Genomic DNA, 14,957 nt, shown 5'->3' with positions numbered 1-14,957 from the left:
TGTCTGCCTGCAATTACTGCAATTCAGTTCTTCGTTACTCAGCCAAGGGTCATCCCAGCTGCTAGTGATATATTACTTTTTTCCTACTATGCTGATGTTGCACATGGTCTGTGTCATGACTCGATTTTGCAAAACGTGCCTCCTGCATGGAGCTGTTCCATGCTTCTGATGGCTTCAGTTTTTGCTACATTTTCCTGCAGACAGAGTGAATGTAATTACAAAGGATGGGGCTTCTGATGCGTCTGCCAGTTCATTCTCGAACTACTAAACCAAACAGCTTTGCATGAGAAATTAAAGTTTAGGAATGGTATAAACTGAAAAATGTGTGTAGTTCCTGTGATTGGGTTGCATGTATGTTGGCTGTCTCTATTCATGTGTTCAGCAGAACCCTGCTGTAACTGGACCCAGGTAAGCAGATCAGCAGTAGAAAGGGCTCTCTTCTGTAAGCATTTTACTGTCACAGCTTTTGTGTGTGCAGCTTGAGTTTTACCGAATTCCCTCTGATGTTGGATATCTTGTCATCTCAGTAGAGATCAGATTGCTACCTTTAAACACTTAAAGATGTTAGGAATCATATATGAGGCTGCTGTGGAATTTCTGCAGTTTTGGAACTTACCAATGAAATAAAACTTGGAATGAGTCTTGCATCTCTTAACCAGTTCCTAGTAATGCACAATTTTAGTACCGTTTTTGGGGACTCAATCCTGTGTTTTGTCTCCTTTCTGGTATTTATTGGATAATACAGAGGCTTTCGTTAGATAACTTTTGCTTGATTTGGGAAGATGGTTCCATTTTGTTGACATGAGTTGTTCATGTGTTTGCTAAGTATTCATCTTGAACAGGAGTTGAACAGGAATTTTTATAGGAGTTGGATAACCATCTACATGCTGGCTTGTAGATGTACCTGGGTTAATTGGTATGCATCTAAGCAAGAAAGTTCTAGAAGCTCTATCAGCTGTGATAGAACTGCTCAGATTGCTGCAAGATGTAGCTGTGAAATAAAACTCAGTCATGTCTTGAAGTTGGCCACTAATTAATTTTTGGTGTTTTAGTTAAGGCACTGTAATGCAAACATGACTTTCTGTGTATGATATGCTAACATAGTATGCCACATGCTGGAAATGCTGTGTTCTGAAGATCTACAGCATCTTTTCCTTAAGGTGAATAAATCTAAACACAAAATCAGAACTAACTTTAATAAAGATTGTCAATCATGAGCGTTTGTCTGCTGCATGGGCATAATACTAGCTATTAATACCTGAACCCTGGGATGTAGGGTCTGTATTGGGCAGAGCATCAGATGGGGTTTAGCTTTAATTCTTTGACCCAAAGTATGTCAGCATTATGTTCAAGAGGTCTATGTGAGTAGCCTAATGTTTTTAAAAGTGGAATAATTCAAGTAAGAAGTGCAGTGAAGTAGAATAACTAAGACTCCTAGTTTTATCTTTGGCCTTAGTATAAAAATTTTACTGTCCAGCTGGTCTGTAAAAATGTTTGGTTCAGAGTTTAAAACAGAGGTTCTATTGTCCTGCTTTGTTCCCTCCTTGATAGTCTTTTGCTTCTCAGGTTGTTGTAGTGACTGTTTGGACATAATTATAAATATTTCTTCAGACTAGTTTCAGACTTTTTTTTTCTTTTTTATAAATGCAACCACAACCTTGAAGTCTTGAGCTTTACTTTCTTTCCTGAATTATGTGCTGTTTTCTTCTGCACTATTTTCTAGCAAAAGTTTGTGACTTGGAGATGCCACTCTGTTCTTCGTTGTTTCTCCTTTGCCCACATCTGTTCTTCTGAAATAGTCATTGGTGATATTTTTCATTTAATATCCACAGTAAGTTATAATACACTGAGCCAATATTTTGATTTTTAATCAGAGAAGTATAAGTAATCCCTGCAACTGTAGGTTTTATTAGGGTGCATAATAATATGGTGATTAACAACTGCATACTGAAGATATGGACTGAACAGACTGCTTCTTTCTACTCAGGTATCTTTCAAGTATGGTTTTTAATATAGTGTTAGGGCATGTGAAAATAAACAATAAATGCCTCAGCCATGAGGCAAATGGTACTGCTAACCCATAACTGCATGTGAAGTACATCTCAGGTTTTGAACACAAATGAGATATAGATGTATAGATGCTCAGTACAGAAGAACAACATTTCAGCTATTTTCTTTGGACACCTATGTTCTGTCTTTGAAGAATTTCATTGCTTATTTGCATTTGCAGATTTTATTGCTTGTGTGAGTGCATGAGCTGTAAACTACTTATTCCAGCTCTTGTGTAGGCCTAGTAACTGGTCACTGAAAATCCATAGGGTGAGAAAGGGCACATCCAAGCATCATTCAGGTTCCATGAGCACTTTTAACCATGCTTAACCTGACTAATGTTAAAAACCACCTAGGCTTTAAGTGATGGGAGGAGGGCAGTTGGGTTTTTTAGCTGTGGTTTTTCCTTTTTGGGGTGTGGTGGTTTTCTGGATTTTTTTTTTTTTGGGGGGGGGGGTGTTGTTTTTTTTTGGAGGGGGGTTTATTTGTTTGTTTTTGTTTTTTGGGGTTTTTTTTCCTGACAAGGGTGAGGGAGACTTTCTGCTGTGCTTGGTTTTTTCTTGCTTGCTTTCTAGTTAGACTGATTGTAATTTTTATTCTAAGAACTTCATGGTTTTCCACATGCTTCACCTTTGTATTAGTTTCATACCGCAGCTTCCAGGAATCTTCTTATGATGAATTTTTCTGTATTTTAGAAACTATCTGAGGCACTGGGTTTAGCATTTGTTTGTAGCAAAACGAAGTGGTCTTATTGATGCAATAAAATTTTGGCAGTTCTGCTTTTTTATGTTGTGGTTCTTAAGCTTCTGTCTTCTAAGTTTTGTTTAAAAGAAGTGTTAAATAGGTGCAGGGAGATGTTACAAATGTTTTGGCTTGTTTTTATATAAATGTTCCTGTTCAAAGAAAAATATTTGTACTTTGTTTCTTAAAGTTAGGTGTGTTATACAACAGTTGTATAGTTCTAGTGTAAAACTGAGTCTTGGGTTCTCTTTAAAACTTAGTAAAACTGCAGAGGTGAGCATAAAAAGGCTCAATATAAAGTGTCATTCCAAGTGTCTGATGACAAAATGATATCCTCATGATGTTTTAAGTGTGTAACTGCTAATTTAGCTCTTTTCCAATCAGAATTGTTAAACAAGTTAATTTTAATGCAATTGTACATGCACACATGTATTCATTAACAGATACAGATGTCATTATTTCTTCTTTGAAAATAGTAGTATTATATTTGGGAATAGGCATGTGATGGGTTATGTTTGCTACAAAGTTGTCACTAGGTCTCCACTTCTTACTTTATTGATCTCTGGGATGTAGGTTTGTATTTGTAATTTGTACACCTTGAACTTCAAACATGATTTTTGTGTTCTTGAGAATAGATTATGCTGGGGACTCACATTCATATGACAGCATGCAGGGAAAGTACTTGAATTTCTTGATACTAAGTGTAGTGATTCAGCATAGAATTATGAATAAAAAAACATAGAGCACCTTTTAACAAACATTCTGAAGCTGAAAAGCTTGTCTTCCTCTACTGATTACACTGAAGTAAGCAGGAACTTTGGAAGTATTACCTGTGTTATCTCTTCCTGTTACATCTAGATTTTCTACATGGCTGTAGATGTTGGATCTTATGTTTCTGGAGACTAGGATAAGTTGTTGTAAGTAGCAGTATTGGAGAAGTGTATGTGACTTCATAAATATTAAAGAAAGGTTATATATAATAAAACATTATGAAAGTGCTCTCAGATCATGGAATAGAGTAAGTTAGGAATTTTGTCTTATTTTCTCCTGGTGAACTCACAAGCAGTTGTCTTGCTCCTTCTCATTAAAGGCCTGTAGGAACACAAATAATACAATTTACCATAAAGAGCTTTCCATACTGGTATGTATATATTTTAAATTGTATGTCTTCTGTGATATAATGCTAAAAACAAAAACTCACCAAAAAGACCTCCCCAAGACTGAGCAAACCCAACGGGCCAATACAGTAAACAAAACAAAACCACAGCCTCTCTGGTTTTCCTTTACAACCAAGAGCAAACTTTGCTCAGTTTGGCTTGGCACACTTGATGCTAATACTCTCTGCTCAGCTTTTTTTTAACTTTTTTTTTAACTTCTTCAGTCATGTTTTCTACATGTAGCTTCTTGTAATGTTGCACAGCGTTGGCAAACTTCACGCTTGTTGGTCTGAAAAGCCCTGCAGTCTTTTCAAAAGAACTTGTAGACTTTTGTAGTGACCCTGAATGTCACCACCTGCATTCAGGAAGAATGAGTATAAAAGATGTGCATTGAACAAAAGTTTCAAGATGACAAATCAAGAATCTTGTGGTAAAACAGGTAGAAAGCTACACCAAAGTCTACTTTGACTTTTAAAAGTTAAAATGAAATAAAAGGTTAGGAAATGCCAAAGCTGTTTGCCTGCACAGCTTTGAATTTAATCCCGAAGCACAAATTAGGTTTTTTAATTTTCTTTGTTTCTTGTCTTGAAGCATGTTTGTGTATCTAGTTTCCTCACAGGACACTGCCTCTGTTAGTTCTTGAGACTTCCTTTAGCGATAAATTTGAGCTCTATGGGAAGGACATATTGTGTTTTCATAGTCTCTGCTTCAGTTATTGAAGACTATGATGTTTGCTAAAGGAAAACAGATATCTATCAGTGTCAAGTATGCTATCTTAAAGAATTGAACTAGAATGCTGCTTTTGTTAAGTAGTTGCAAGTGGTAATTAAGATGTAATGCTGATGTTTACCATTTTAATGGTAATTCAGATATTTACATTTCACTTAAGACTAGTCACTCTTTCTTATTTCATGGTGCTTAACTATGGTCTGATTACCCGAATTACTTTTGCATATGAACTCAGTGGAAGCTGTGTTGTAAACATGAATTTTTATATGCTGATGTGTATCCTAGAAAAAATGAGCTTTAGAAATTGTCATCCAAAATTATTGTGTGGTTTTGACCTCATGTGTCAGGACTCAGTCTGTCTTGTTTAGTGTGGTTCACTTGCTTTGTACTTCAAGTATGAGAGCTGCAAAGAAATGCTTAAAGAAATTAGGCACTGTATTAAAATGAAGCTGTATATTAAACTACAGGGGCAACATACTGAATTCCTGATGAAATACCCTGAAAAGGTAGTATAATCTATTGATGCTTAGAATTGTAACAACACTTGTGGAGGAATAGAGAGAACAAGCAAACCACTGACTCCTGAAAATATAGGAAAGGACTGAATTAGGCTTGCCCTTAAATTCTGTAGTTTTGGAAGTGAAATGATTGTAACTTGAATGTTGGTGTTCAAGTGTATGTGTTAAAGTATAGCTCTTTATGTAGCTTCTTTTGTTTTAAAGCAAAGTATAAATTGTAGTTTCAGATACAGAATTCATGTGGTAACCTGTGGTTCATGGGTGAATTAAACTCTTTTTTAAGCCTTTATTGCTTGAGCTATGGCAGTGGTACACAACAGCAGTAGGTTGCTATAGGTTGCTGTTCTTTGTAGAACAGCATTAGAATTTTTGCTGGTAAAGCGTTGAAAGCTCAATGACAGCAGCGTTGTAACTTGAAGTGTGCTGCAGTGCATATGGGCTGCTCAGCCTGCAGTGTTCCTGCCATTGCTCTCTGATGGGTATTTGGGGGGGGCGGGGGGAAGAGGGGGGTTTGTTTTTTGTTTGTTGGACACAATTCATGGTTTTCCCAGTCTAGTAACACCAGGCTTCTTGGCCATCAAGTTGTGACTTCTCTGTCAAGGTTATGATTCTCCTCTTGCACTGACTTCATGCTATGTTTTTTCTCCTCCACATGCCGCCAAACCCTATTTTCTCTGCGGCCCATTCATTTGAGCTCTTTAGTGCTCTGCATTCAAATTGGCTAGGAGCTTCCTTGGCTCAGGAGGAAGACTTCTCAGATTGTAGACACACCATGAAGCAGTCCAAATATGAAACTGTTCAGATTGTAGGGTTTAAGGAGCACAGGTGGCTTTTGGGGGATAATGTGTGGATAAATATTTTAATCCCTTGAGTACATACAATTTTTTTTTTTTTTACGATGTTGCCTTATAAATGAACCAAACCTTTTGTTTGGGGAATTGAAATAACAAAACCATCAGTCCTTAAAAAGAAGTTATTGTCTCACTTATTCTCAATCTCCTGCCTCTGTAAATTGTGTTGTAGCTAGTCTAGAAGGAGCAACATATATCCCTTGATGCTTATGAGAGAAAAAAGCTACTTTTGTTTTGTCCCATGAAAGAGTTGTGCTGAGGTTAAGCTCAACCCTACCTATTTGGCAGAAGTTATAAAATTGAGAACATTCTGGTGAGAAGTGGTAGACAACTTTGCTAGGTTGTCCTTCAGGTTTCTTCTTAATTATCTGTTCAATGAGATAAAGGGTGAGATCAGGTGTCTCTTCCTGCCGTGTGTAAATGGAAAAGATTTGGGATATCCAGCTTCTCTAGCAACCTGGCTATTTGGATCTGGGGGTGAAAAAAGCTGTGTATTCAAGAACACTCCCCCAGTCATCCAGATTTTTGCTAATAACTGTGTGTTGTGCTCCTGTCTTGAGGCAGCTTGTTTGAACAGTTAGGGCAGTTAGTTACTTTTGTTGTTGAGAGTCAAGTTCATTAACTTGGGGAGGGTCAGAGGGAAGAAAGGAGTCTTAAGTTACTGTGTACGCAACTAGGATGGGTTCTTATTTGACCTAAAGTCTGTCTTGATGCAGCAGCACAAGCCAGCGAGGAGACTGTCACATTTCGCCGTGAACGCAGCACATTTAGGCGTCAGGCAGTACGACGCCGGCACAATGCAGGGAGTAACCCTACCCCTCCTACATTGCTCATCGGATCACCCCTCAGGTAGGGTATCTAAATGTTCCACCATATTTAGCATGCATGCAGCAGACCACTTCCCCACACCCACCAGTGTTGCCAGAAAAGCACTTTTTACTTCCTTCCCCACCATAACCTCCTTGAGCTGTCACTGCATGTCACTGTGGGCTTGTTGAATTGTGCATGTATATGTGGCACTATTTAAAAATGGTCAGGATAGTCAGTCTCTAACATGTTATAGCTGTTTTCAGATTGATAAAAAAATTAACTAATGCTAACAAATTTAGCCTCAGTGGTTTTTATCAAAAATTTTAGAAACTTTCAATCAACAAGAGAAACCCAAGAAAATAGTATCAGCACTCCCTATTTTTGTTTTCTTTTCTTGAAGAATGTAAGCATTAGGGACTAGTACTGTGATCACTTTTCACATTTGTAGATTGTGATGAGCAAAATGACAGAACACTATAAAGAGCTAAATACATACAGACTCCAAATCTAAAATACAGAAGATCTTTATGAAGATCTTGCAGCTTTTTACAGCCAAAGGGAAATAATGAAGAGAATATCCAGTACTGCTTAGTATTAAATCCAATTGTGTGGCACTTGCATTCCTTGGCAATGTTTAAAATGTACTACGTACATGTATTTCAGGAGTCCCAAACCTTTACTGGCCTGTTTGTTAACAATACTGAGCCTGGTGTTTTGTTACATACAACAGCTCTGTTTGATCAATCACCCTGAACAGTACAAACAGCAGCCACTACAAGTTTTTAAACTTGTGTTTTAAGTCTTTCAATTTCTTGGTTACTTATGGTATTGAGAATCTGGTGAGGAGAACATGGCCTGTAGAAGAAAGAGCAGTCCCCTATCAGTATTGAAGTAATTTTTCCGTTGGTTACGTGATCAATATGTAGGAGTAATTGCATATGTTGCATATTCTTAATGATCTTCCTTTGTATGTTAAACTGGTTTTGTGGTTTGGGAATATTTTTGTAATTTTTTGAACTAGGAAAAGCTGTAGAAACTGAATAAATAAAAAGAAAATACCTTACAATAGAGGATGGCAAAGGAATTGTTACCTTTGTCACACCACTGAAATATTTGAGGACTACATTTGCATATTTTTCTCAGGCAGGGAGAGTGCAAGAATGATACCTAGAAATCTAACAGGTGAAGGATTGACTTCTGTCATATTAAGGACTGAAACTAGTTAGATGTGGTTTTTAGTGGCTGGTGCAGTATGAAGTAGTGATCGTGTAATTTCAGATTTTTCTTTTCTAAGCTTTTGGTCTTGCTGAATGGAGGATGTTCAAGCTAGTGATTTATATAGTGAAGCATGATAAAACTTTGTATTCTTTCTGATCACTTTTGCTTTACCTGGTTGCCTTCACTTGCCTCTGAGTTTTTACTTTATTTTTTTTATTATAAAGGAGGGTAGTGCAACTTTGTGTATTGTAGCATAAGAGGCTGTGCAGACTAATGAAAGCTCCTTAACCGTGTATTAGTTAGAAAACAGTGTTTTCTTTCTTGTAGGTATAAAGTAGGAAAAATAAAGGACTCTGTTTTAACCTGGGGTTGACAGCTGCCTCATTTCCACATGCTAGTGCAGTCATTAAGGTTCCCATGGCTTAAGCTTGACTTCAGTGAGAGACTATGAAGTAACTTTGTGAGCTTTCTGAATCATGAATTTCACTTCTTGAAGTGGGAGTAACTCTTTCATCAGACAAGATGTTCAAGGGTAAAAAAGCAGATTAAATACTATTAATACCCTTGTATTTCTTCTAAACATCTGTTACCTAAATTTGTTCTCTTCTAAATTTTTAAAAAAACCACCCAAAACTGCTCACTGTACTTTCTGTAACATAATGACATACATGATCAAAAGTACTTTATATTTAAACATACTCAGAATTGAATATTTAGGTTAATTTACTCAAAGTACTTCTTGTGATGCTAAATGACTGTCCCTTGGAGTGGAATTAAATTGCCTTAGTCCAACCAAATACCAAAGTGCTTTCATATTTGTTTGAACTATCCATTTGAACTATATTCCATTTGAACTATCAAGTGTGGAATATATATGAAGAAAATATGCATTCATGTTCTAATTTCTAAGGAAACAGTCAAAAAAAAAAACCCCAAAAACCCTTCCCTTTACATGGGTAGCTTAATTTTAGTGTAAGTTCTATATTACTGGAAGAAGAAAACCCTTAAGAAGATTTAAAAAAAATCATGCCTAAGGAGCAAATGTGAAGAAATATAGAGACATTTTTAGCCAGTTACCACTAAGAAGTTTTCAAAATATTGCTGCGGTTGTACTGACATCAGTGCTGTATGCTGTTGGTGAGCTGCCTCAGTCTAGTGTCTGATATTGCTAATCCATGACTTCAGATATTAAACTTCTGAGAGTATTAGATTTAATAATCTTTAGTTGTCCTGATGTTATATGTTTCTTGTTCTTACCAGCAAAACTTTAATCTCTAAGCTTCTAACTCTGTCATAATATTGGATGTTGGGGGAATGTTCCCTAAGACCTGTTGAGTTAAACCTGATTTCTTTTTTAATTTCCTATCCATGATTGCAATTACTTTTCACTTCCTCTGTGAAATATTTAGTAAAAGAGACAATGGCATTATATATGTGTGTCTTTGGCAATGAAGTCAAACCTGGTCTAGTAAATTCTGCTGGTTTGATGCTAAATTAGACACAAGATTATTTTGCCTGGTAACCTAAAAAAACAAACCCAAAATGTATCATAAAACACTGTCCACACCTGCTTTTGTCCTGTCTAAATGTCAGTAGTGTTTTGGGCACTTCAAAAATAAGTGTTAAGTAGCATCCCGTGTAGTCAATGATGTATGCATGTGTGTAAGTGACTGTATGAAGTAGACTTTTATTCTTACAATAATCAGGCAGAGAATAAACATTTTTTGCATATCTGTGTAATTCATTAACATTGATTTTTTGGTGTGATTTTTTTAAAAATTGTGACAGATGTGGATAACTGTTCAGAAGACAGCTGTGTAAATATCTCTTGAGATGTCCCTGCTGTTTATGGGAAAGCAGTATTGTTTAGCGTTGGTTTGGTGTTGCTTAAGGAGGGCAGTGAAGGTTGGCACATCTGTGGACTTCCCTAGGGCTTTTGTTGCTGTATAGCTCACTGAAAGCCTTGTGTACTGCAGCAAAACACTGAATTTGAATTTCAGATTAAAATGTTAGAACATAATAAATAATGAATTGCAGTTCTTTTCTTCCTGAGCTGTGTGCATGTCTGCGTTATTTTGCATGAGCTTTTCTTAACACCTATTCTTATATCCATATTTTGTTTTCCAGTGATGCTCTAACAAAAGAACTGAAAAGTAGATGATGTAGAAAATACTGTTAAAAGCAAGTACATCAGATATAACCCTTCAACTCTTAGTAAGATCTTTTTTTTTAGTTGCCTCCTTTGCCAACTCTAGCATCATGCTGTAAACAGTGAAGTGTTGAAAGCAATGGCTGATACATATTATTTTTCAGAAGAGTGTTTAAGCTATTTTCTAGTCTTTAAAATACAAAATCTTTTATCTAAGATAATGCCTCAACTAATGTATAATGTAACTTCTTTAAATCCACAAAATGAAGGATAATAAAATCACTGCTCTTGCTAAGATGGTATGATATCAACTGTAAATATCGTGTACTCTGACACTTTGTCATACCTAATATTAAACGAGCTATTAAAAAAACTAACTTTGGTAGATAGCTTTATAAAGTAATTTTGCAATGGAAGTCTGTGAAGAGAAGAATTAACATTTTCAAACATTGTCTGCTCATGGCTATAAATGTACAAATTTCTCTGAAAGCCAGGTTGTTTAAAACCCGTGTTTTGGCAAGTAATGAAGTTTTTGCTCTAACTTTAAAATAACTTCAGAATTAACTTTAACTTTTGCCGATTAATAAGTTTCTATAGAGAGTCTTAATATGTGTGAAATAATTCTGAATCCACACATATTCAGTTATCTACAATGTCTATGTTAACCTATGCCTATTAACAAAGCTTAAAGAAGTTTTCTAGGTAGTGTGAACTAATAATAAGAAAGGTGATGTCTCTGACTATTAAAAAAAAAAAAAACCTGAACAGCTGATCAGGTCATATTTAAATAAGCAAAAAGGACCCCAACTATTGTGAGATGACAGGAATAGTCAGTGTAAATATAGGTGATACCTCAGGTTAGTCTGTAGTTAAACTAACCTGCAGTAGTTTGCTTTTGCACCCACAAATTGGGACTTGGAAGAGTATACCTCTTGGGTGATGTGGGGGGATCTTAAAAAGCAATACTACTTGTAAGAAGTTGACAGGAACATTATCTCTAGATTACTGAATATAACTAGGGCCTGAATACTGTTACACAGAACTTAGGGGTTACTTTAGCCCTAAGTTAAAGGGTTGGCTGCTTAATGCTACTATGCTCCTTTTTTTTAGAAAAAAAAAAGTTTTCCTCTTTAAACTGAAAGATCTTGTTTTGCTTCACTTCTGGCTTTTTTTCACTTCTTCCTGGTAATGTGTCCCCAATGCATGTTTTCTCGTAGCCTTGAAGATGGTCAACAAGGCCAGCAGTGCTCCTCCCAGGTCAGAGTGCAGTCCCGCCCCCCTTCCCAGGCAGCTGTGCCCGGCGCTAGCGCCTCCTTGCTGGTGAGAAATGGGAGTGTCCACTTAGAAGCATCACATGCCACTGCATCTGCTGTAGGCGGTAGCAGTTTGCACGATGAACTTGGTATGCAGGCCTTATGTAACCTTGGTGACATGGAAGTTTTAATACGGCAGCTTTATTGGTAATGCAGTGAAAAGCAGCTAACCTGGGCTTTGTTTCTGAGTAGGTGTGTTTCTAGGAAGGCCATAGTGCTCATCAACTCATTGCCTTTGTCAATCACCTTTCCAGGCACTTCCTCTAGCAAATGCATGAGGGGAAATAGGGAGGCATAGATACAAGTAATGATGGTGTGAGAGTTTTCAGGATTGGAACAACATAACACAAGTAATAAAGCTTTCCTGTGGTCCTGCAGGCAGTTGAGCAGAGATGGAGACTTGGGCAGATCTTCTGGTTCCTGAAAAAAACCAACTTGTTATGGCTCCTAGGAATTCTTGATCTTACCTTTTTTAGATGGGTTGTTTAGCTGCTCTTCAAAAAAGAAATATTGATGTAAATGAATGCTTGGCTTCTAATGTACGCCTTAATTTAGGACCTTGGTATTGGATGTGAATCCTGAACTCTTTTGTATATCAAATGTCATCATTTTATGGAACTTTATAGTGCCTTCTTAGTTCTTCATGGTCCATTTAATGTGGTATTCTTTATTATTAACTTCTTAATTAACTCCTCTGCTGCTAATAAAATTGCTAGGAGGAGATTAAGGTGGTCTTAATAAATGACTGATCTTCCACATAGTGCCAGGGCAGGTTTGGAAAAATTCCTGGCAGGGATCTTTGCAGCTATCTATACAGGGCCTGAATTACTTAGGACTTCATCATTAATATGTAACTCTTCCCCTGAATTATTAAAATGGACATCTTGAGCACTGACAATTATTAGTGATGGAATTTTGAGCAGCTGTCAGCTGTAATGACCTAAAAGTACAGGGTTGATCAGAACAATGACAAAACATTTGTTTCAGACCTTTCTGTACTCTAGTACTAAAAGATAAGTGACGTGTCATCTTACCCTGCTAGAGGGGAAGACTCCATGAGCTGTCAGTCTGTGGTAACCCTTGAAATGTGAACTTGACTGAGACTTTCTTCTTCTGCATCATCTAGCTGCAGTATAAAGGAAAATGGAATATAAGCAAAACTGAAAACCACCTTGATGTACTCAGAGATGTTTTATAAAACTTAACTACAGATAATAAATACACATGATCTAGTTATTTAATAATTTTTGTTGTATATTCTGCTGCTTTACTTTTTTCTAGATAGAAGTGTTATTGTTCCAATCTCAGTGCTTGTATATGTCTCTCAACTATGACAACTTGTCACACAAAACCCATTTTCTTTAATTTGGATCATTTCTTATTTGAAAAAAATATATTTGAAAATAACTGCAATTGTTATACTGGTCATATCTGTCCAAGGTTAATGCTGAGCTATATTCTTGAGGCTGCCATTTTTTATTTGAAGAATTTGGTTCATTTTACTCAAAATAATAGAGTTGCTTTCTGTAGAATTTGTCATTTAATATGGAAAATAGGTCTACGTTATTTAAGAGCTTATATTATTAGCTCTAGCAGAAAGCAAAATAGATAATATATAAAATACAATGAGGCATTCAGGCTCTCTAAAAAGGCAATATTCATTGTACTTTGTGTGCATTGGAGTCTTCAGAAATTTGTATGACTTAATCCTTCTGAAACTTTACCCGTGATGTATTTACAATTATATGGGACATCACGTTGTCTTTGGGAGGCACAAAACTTCTGGGATCTGCTAGAACAAAATCTGATGTATAATAGGGATTTGCTTCCTGTTTTGAAACTCTGAGCATCTAGTTTAGAATCCTTTGAGAGAAGGGAGCTGTTACAGAATAGCAGAATCTTCTTGTGTTATTTTAGGAAAATAAAGTTTTCCAGTCTATGTAGCAGGTTTTGTGTAACAGGTACTATCTTTTGTTAAGAGTAAAATGGTTTTTTTGCCAAAAAGTTGGCAAAATGGTGCAAGCTTTTGTGCGTGTGATTCCTTAATCAGGCCTGACAAGAAAGTATCTGTCCTTATAAGTGGTATGTGGTTAGTTTGTTTAGGGGTTTTTTTGTTAGTTGTTTTTTTTTTAGCCCTCAGTCAGGGATGCTGTTGACACTGTTTTTCTCTTTCCATTGAGTCTAAGGCTCTTAGTTTTGCTATGCTATCCCAAGATATCTTACAGTGAAAGATGACCATGTTACTTTAGATTGTCTGTGGATTGGAAGAAGATTGTAGTTTGTTTTTTCTTTGATCAGCATCAGAATAAAAATGAGAGCAGTGAAGGAGGTATGACCAGTTCTTTGTCACTGTGAAAATCATTGTGACTGTCCAGGGCAAAAAAAAGTATTAGTGGCTAGGGAGATAAAAGGAAGCAAAACTTGGTTTACACCAACTGGAAATGTCAGTGACAAACATAGATGGGGTTATATATCTCTGTACAGTGCATGCAGAGTTTCTTAATTGAAATCGTCTTGGAAAGGCAAGTTGATCACATATTCATTTACTTCAAAAGCCCTCACATATAGAGCTTTTATAGGTTTTCCTTTACCAGTACACTATCTGCTTCTACATTTTTTGTATTCATGTTAAGCTGCAGCACTTAACAAGACACACAATTTTTGGTTTTGTTTGCTTTAGAATTTCTTGTCTTGTTAATTTGATTCTGGTGGCTTATTTTACCTAGGATGTGCATCACTCTATTATACCTGTCCTACACCTGCTGATGATGATAGTTATCTTTAACTTGGCATTGCCCTGGGAGTAAGGCAAGAGATGCTTTGAGGCATTATCTTCAGTCTTCCAGGTTCAAAGCAGGAAGATTTTTGTCAGTTATACTGTTGGAAGGTTGAGGGGGGAGGAACTTACAAAGATGGGGAAGGAGCTTGATATGGAGCATTAAACATGCAGTAAATCATAGAAGGAATGCAGGACAGAAAGGAAAGGTGGCAAGCTAAATGCCATGATAATAGGCAGGATTAATATAATACCAATCTCAAAAGCAACAAAACATGTGCCATTACTTAAGTGAATGACAGTTTTCAGAGCAGGTGCTTTTTGTTCTCACCAATATCTGATTCTTTAGACAGGTAGCCCTTGCAGTGAGGGTTGAATACATTCAAATTAGAATTTGTCAAATAGTTAGGGACCCAAGTACTGAGCTAGTAGAACAGATGCCCAGTGTCTGAAGCTAGGGTGAAATAACACTCTTGTCCTTGGCTAGGTGATTTTTTAATTGCCTTTGTGCTTAAAGAGAACTGCTCATCTAGAGCTTTACAAGACAATTATGGTGCTATGGTGGACATCTGGTTGTATTCTTTATATATCAAGCAATAATCTTTCAAATTTAAGCATTTTAATTTATCAAGGCAGTTAAATGGTT

At 36.5% G+C, this 14,957-nt stretch overlaps 1 protein-coding gene across 10 annotated transcripts in view; it reads left to right on the top strand.

The window, feature by feature from the left end:
- The window catches only part of PCNX1 (pecanex 1), an 88,023-nt gene that overhangs the window by 24,688 nt on the left and 48,378 nt on the right, over positions 1 to 14,957 (top strand). For 4 of the 10 annotated variants that reach the window (XM_063398689.1, XM_063398687.1, XM_063398696.1 and 1 more), the window contains 2 exons: positions 6,762 to 6,894; positions 11,440 to 11,624. The exons of 3 other annotated variants lie outside the window; for them this stretch is intronic. In XM_063398689.1, the coding sequence (XP_063254759.1) occupies positions 6,762 to 6,894; positions 11,440 to 11,624 (318 nt within the window). The remainder of the gene's footprint in view (positions 1 to 6,761; positions 6,895 to 11,439; positions 11,625 to 14,957) is intronic. 3 more of the 10 variants (XM_063398692.1, XM_063398691.1, XM_063398688.1) reach the window with 2 other exon arrangements.

The sequence above is a fragment of the Prinia subflava genome, chromosome 5 (assembly GCF_021018805.1).
Source record: "Prinia subflava isolate CZ2003 ecotype Zambia chromosome 5, Cam_Psub_1.2, whole genome shotgun sequence".
In the NCBI taxonomy this organism is placed as follows: domain Eukaryota; kingdom Metazoa; phylum Chordata; class Aves; order Passeriformes; family Cisticolidae; genus Prinia; species Prinia subflava.
The sequence above is the reverse complement of the archived record's forward strand: the minus strand, read 5'-3'. Positions and strand labels throughout refer to the sequence as shown.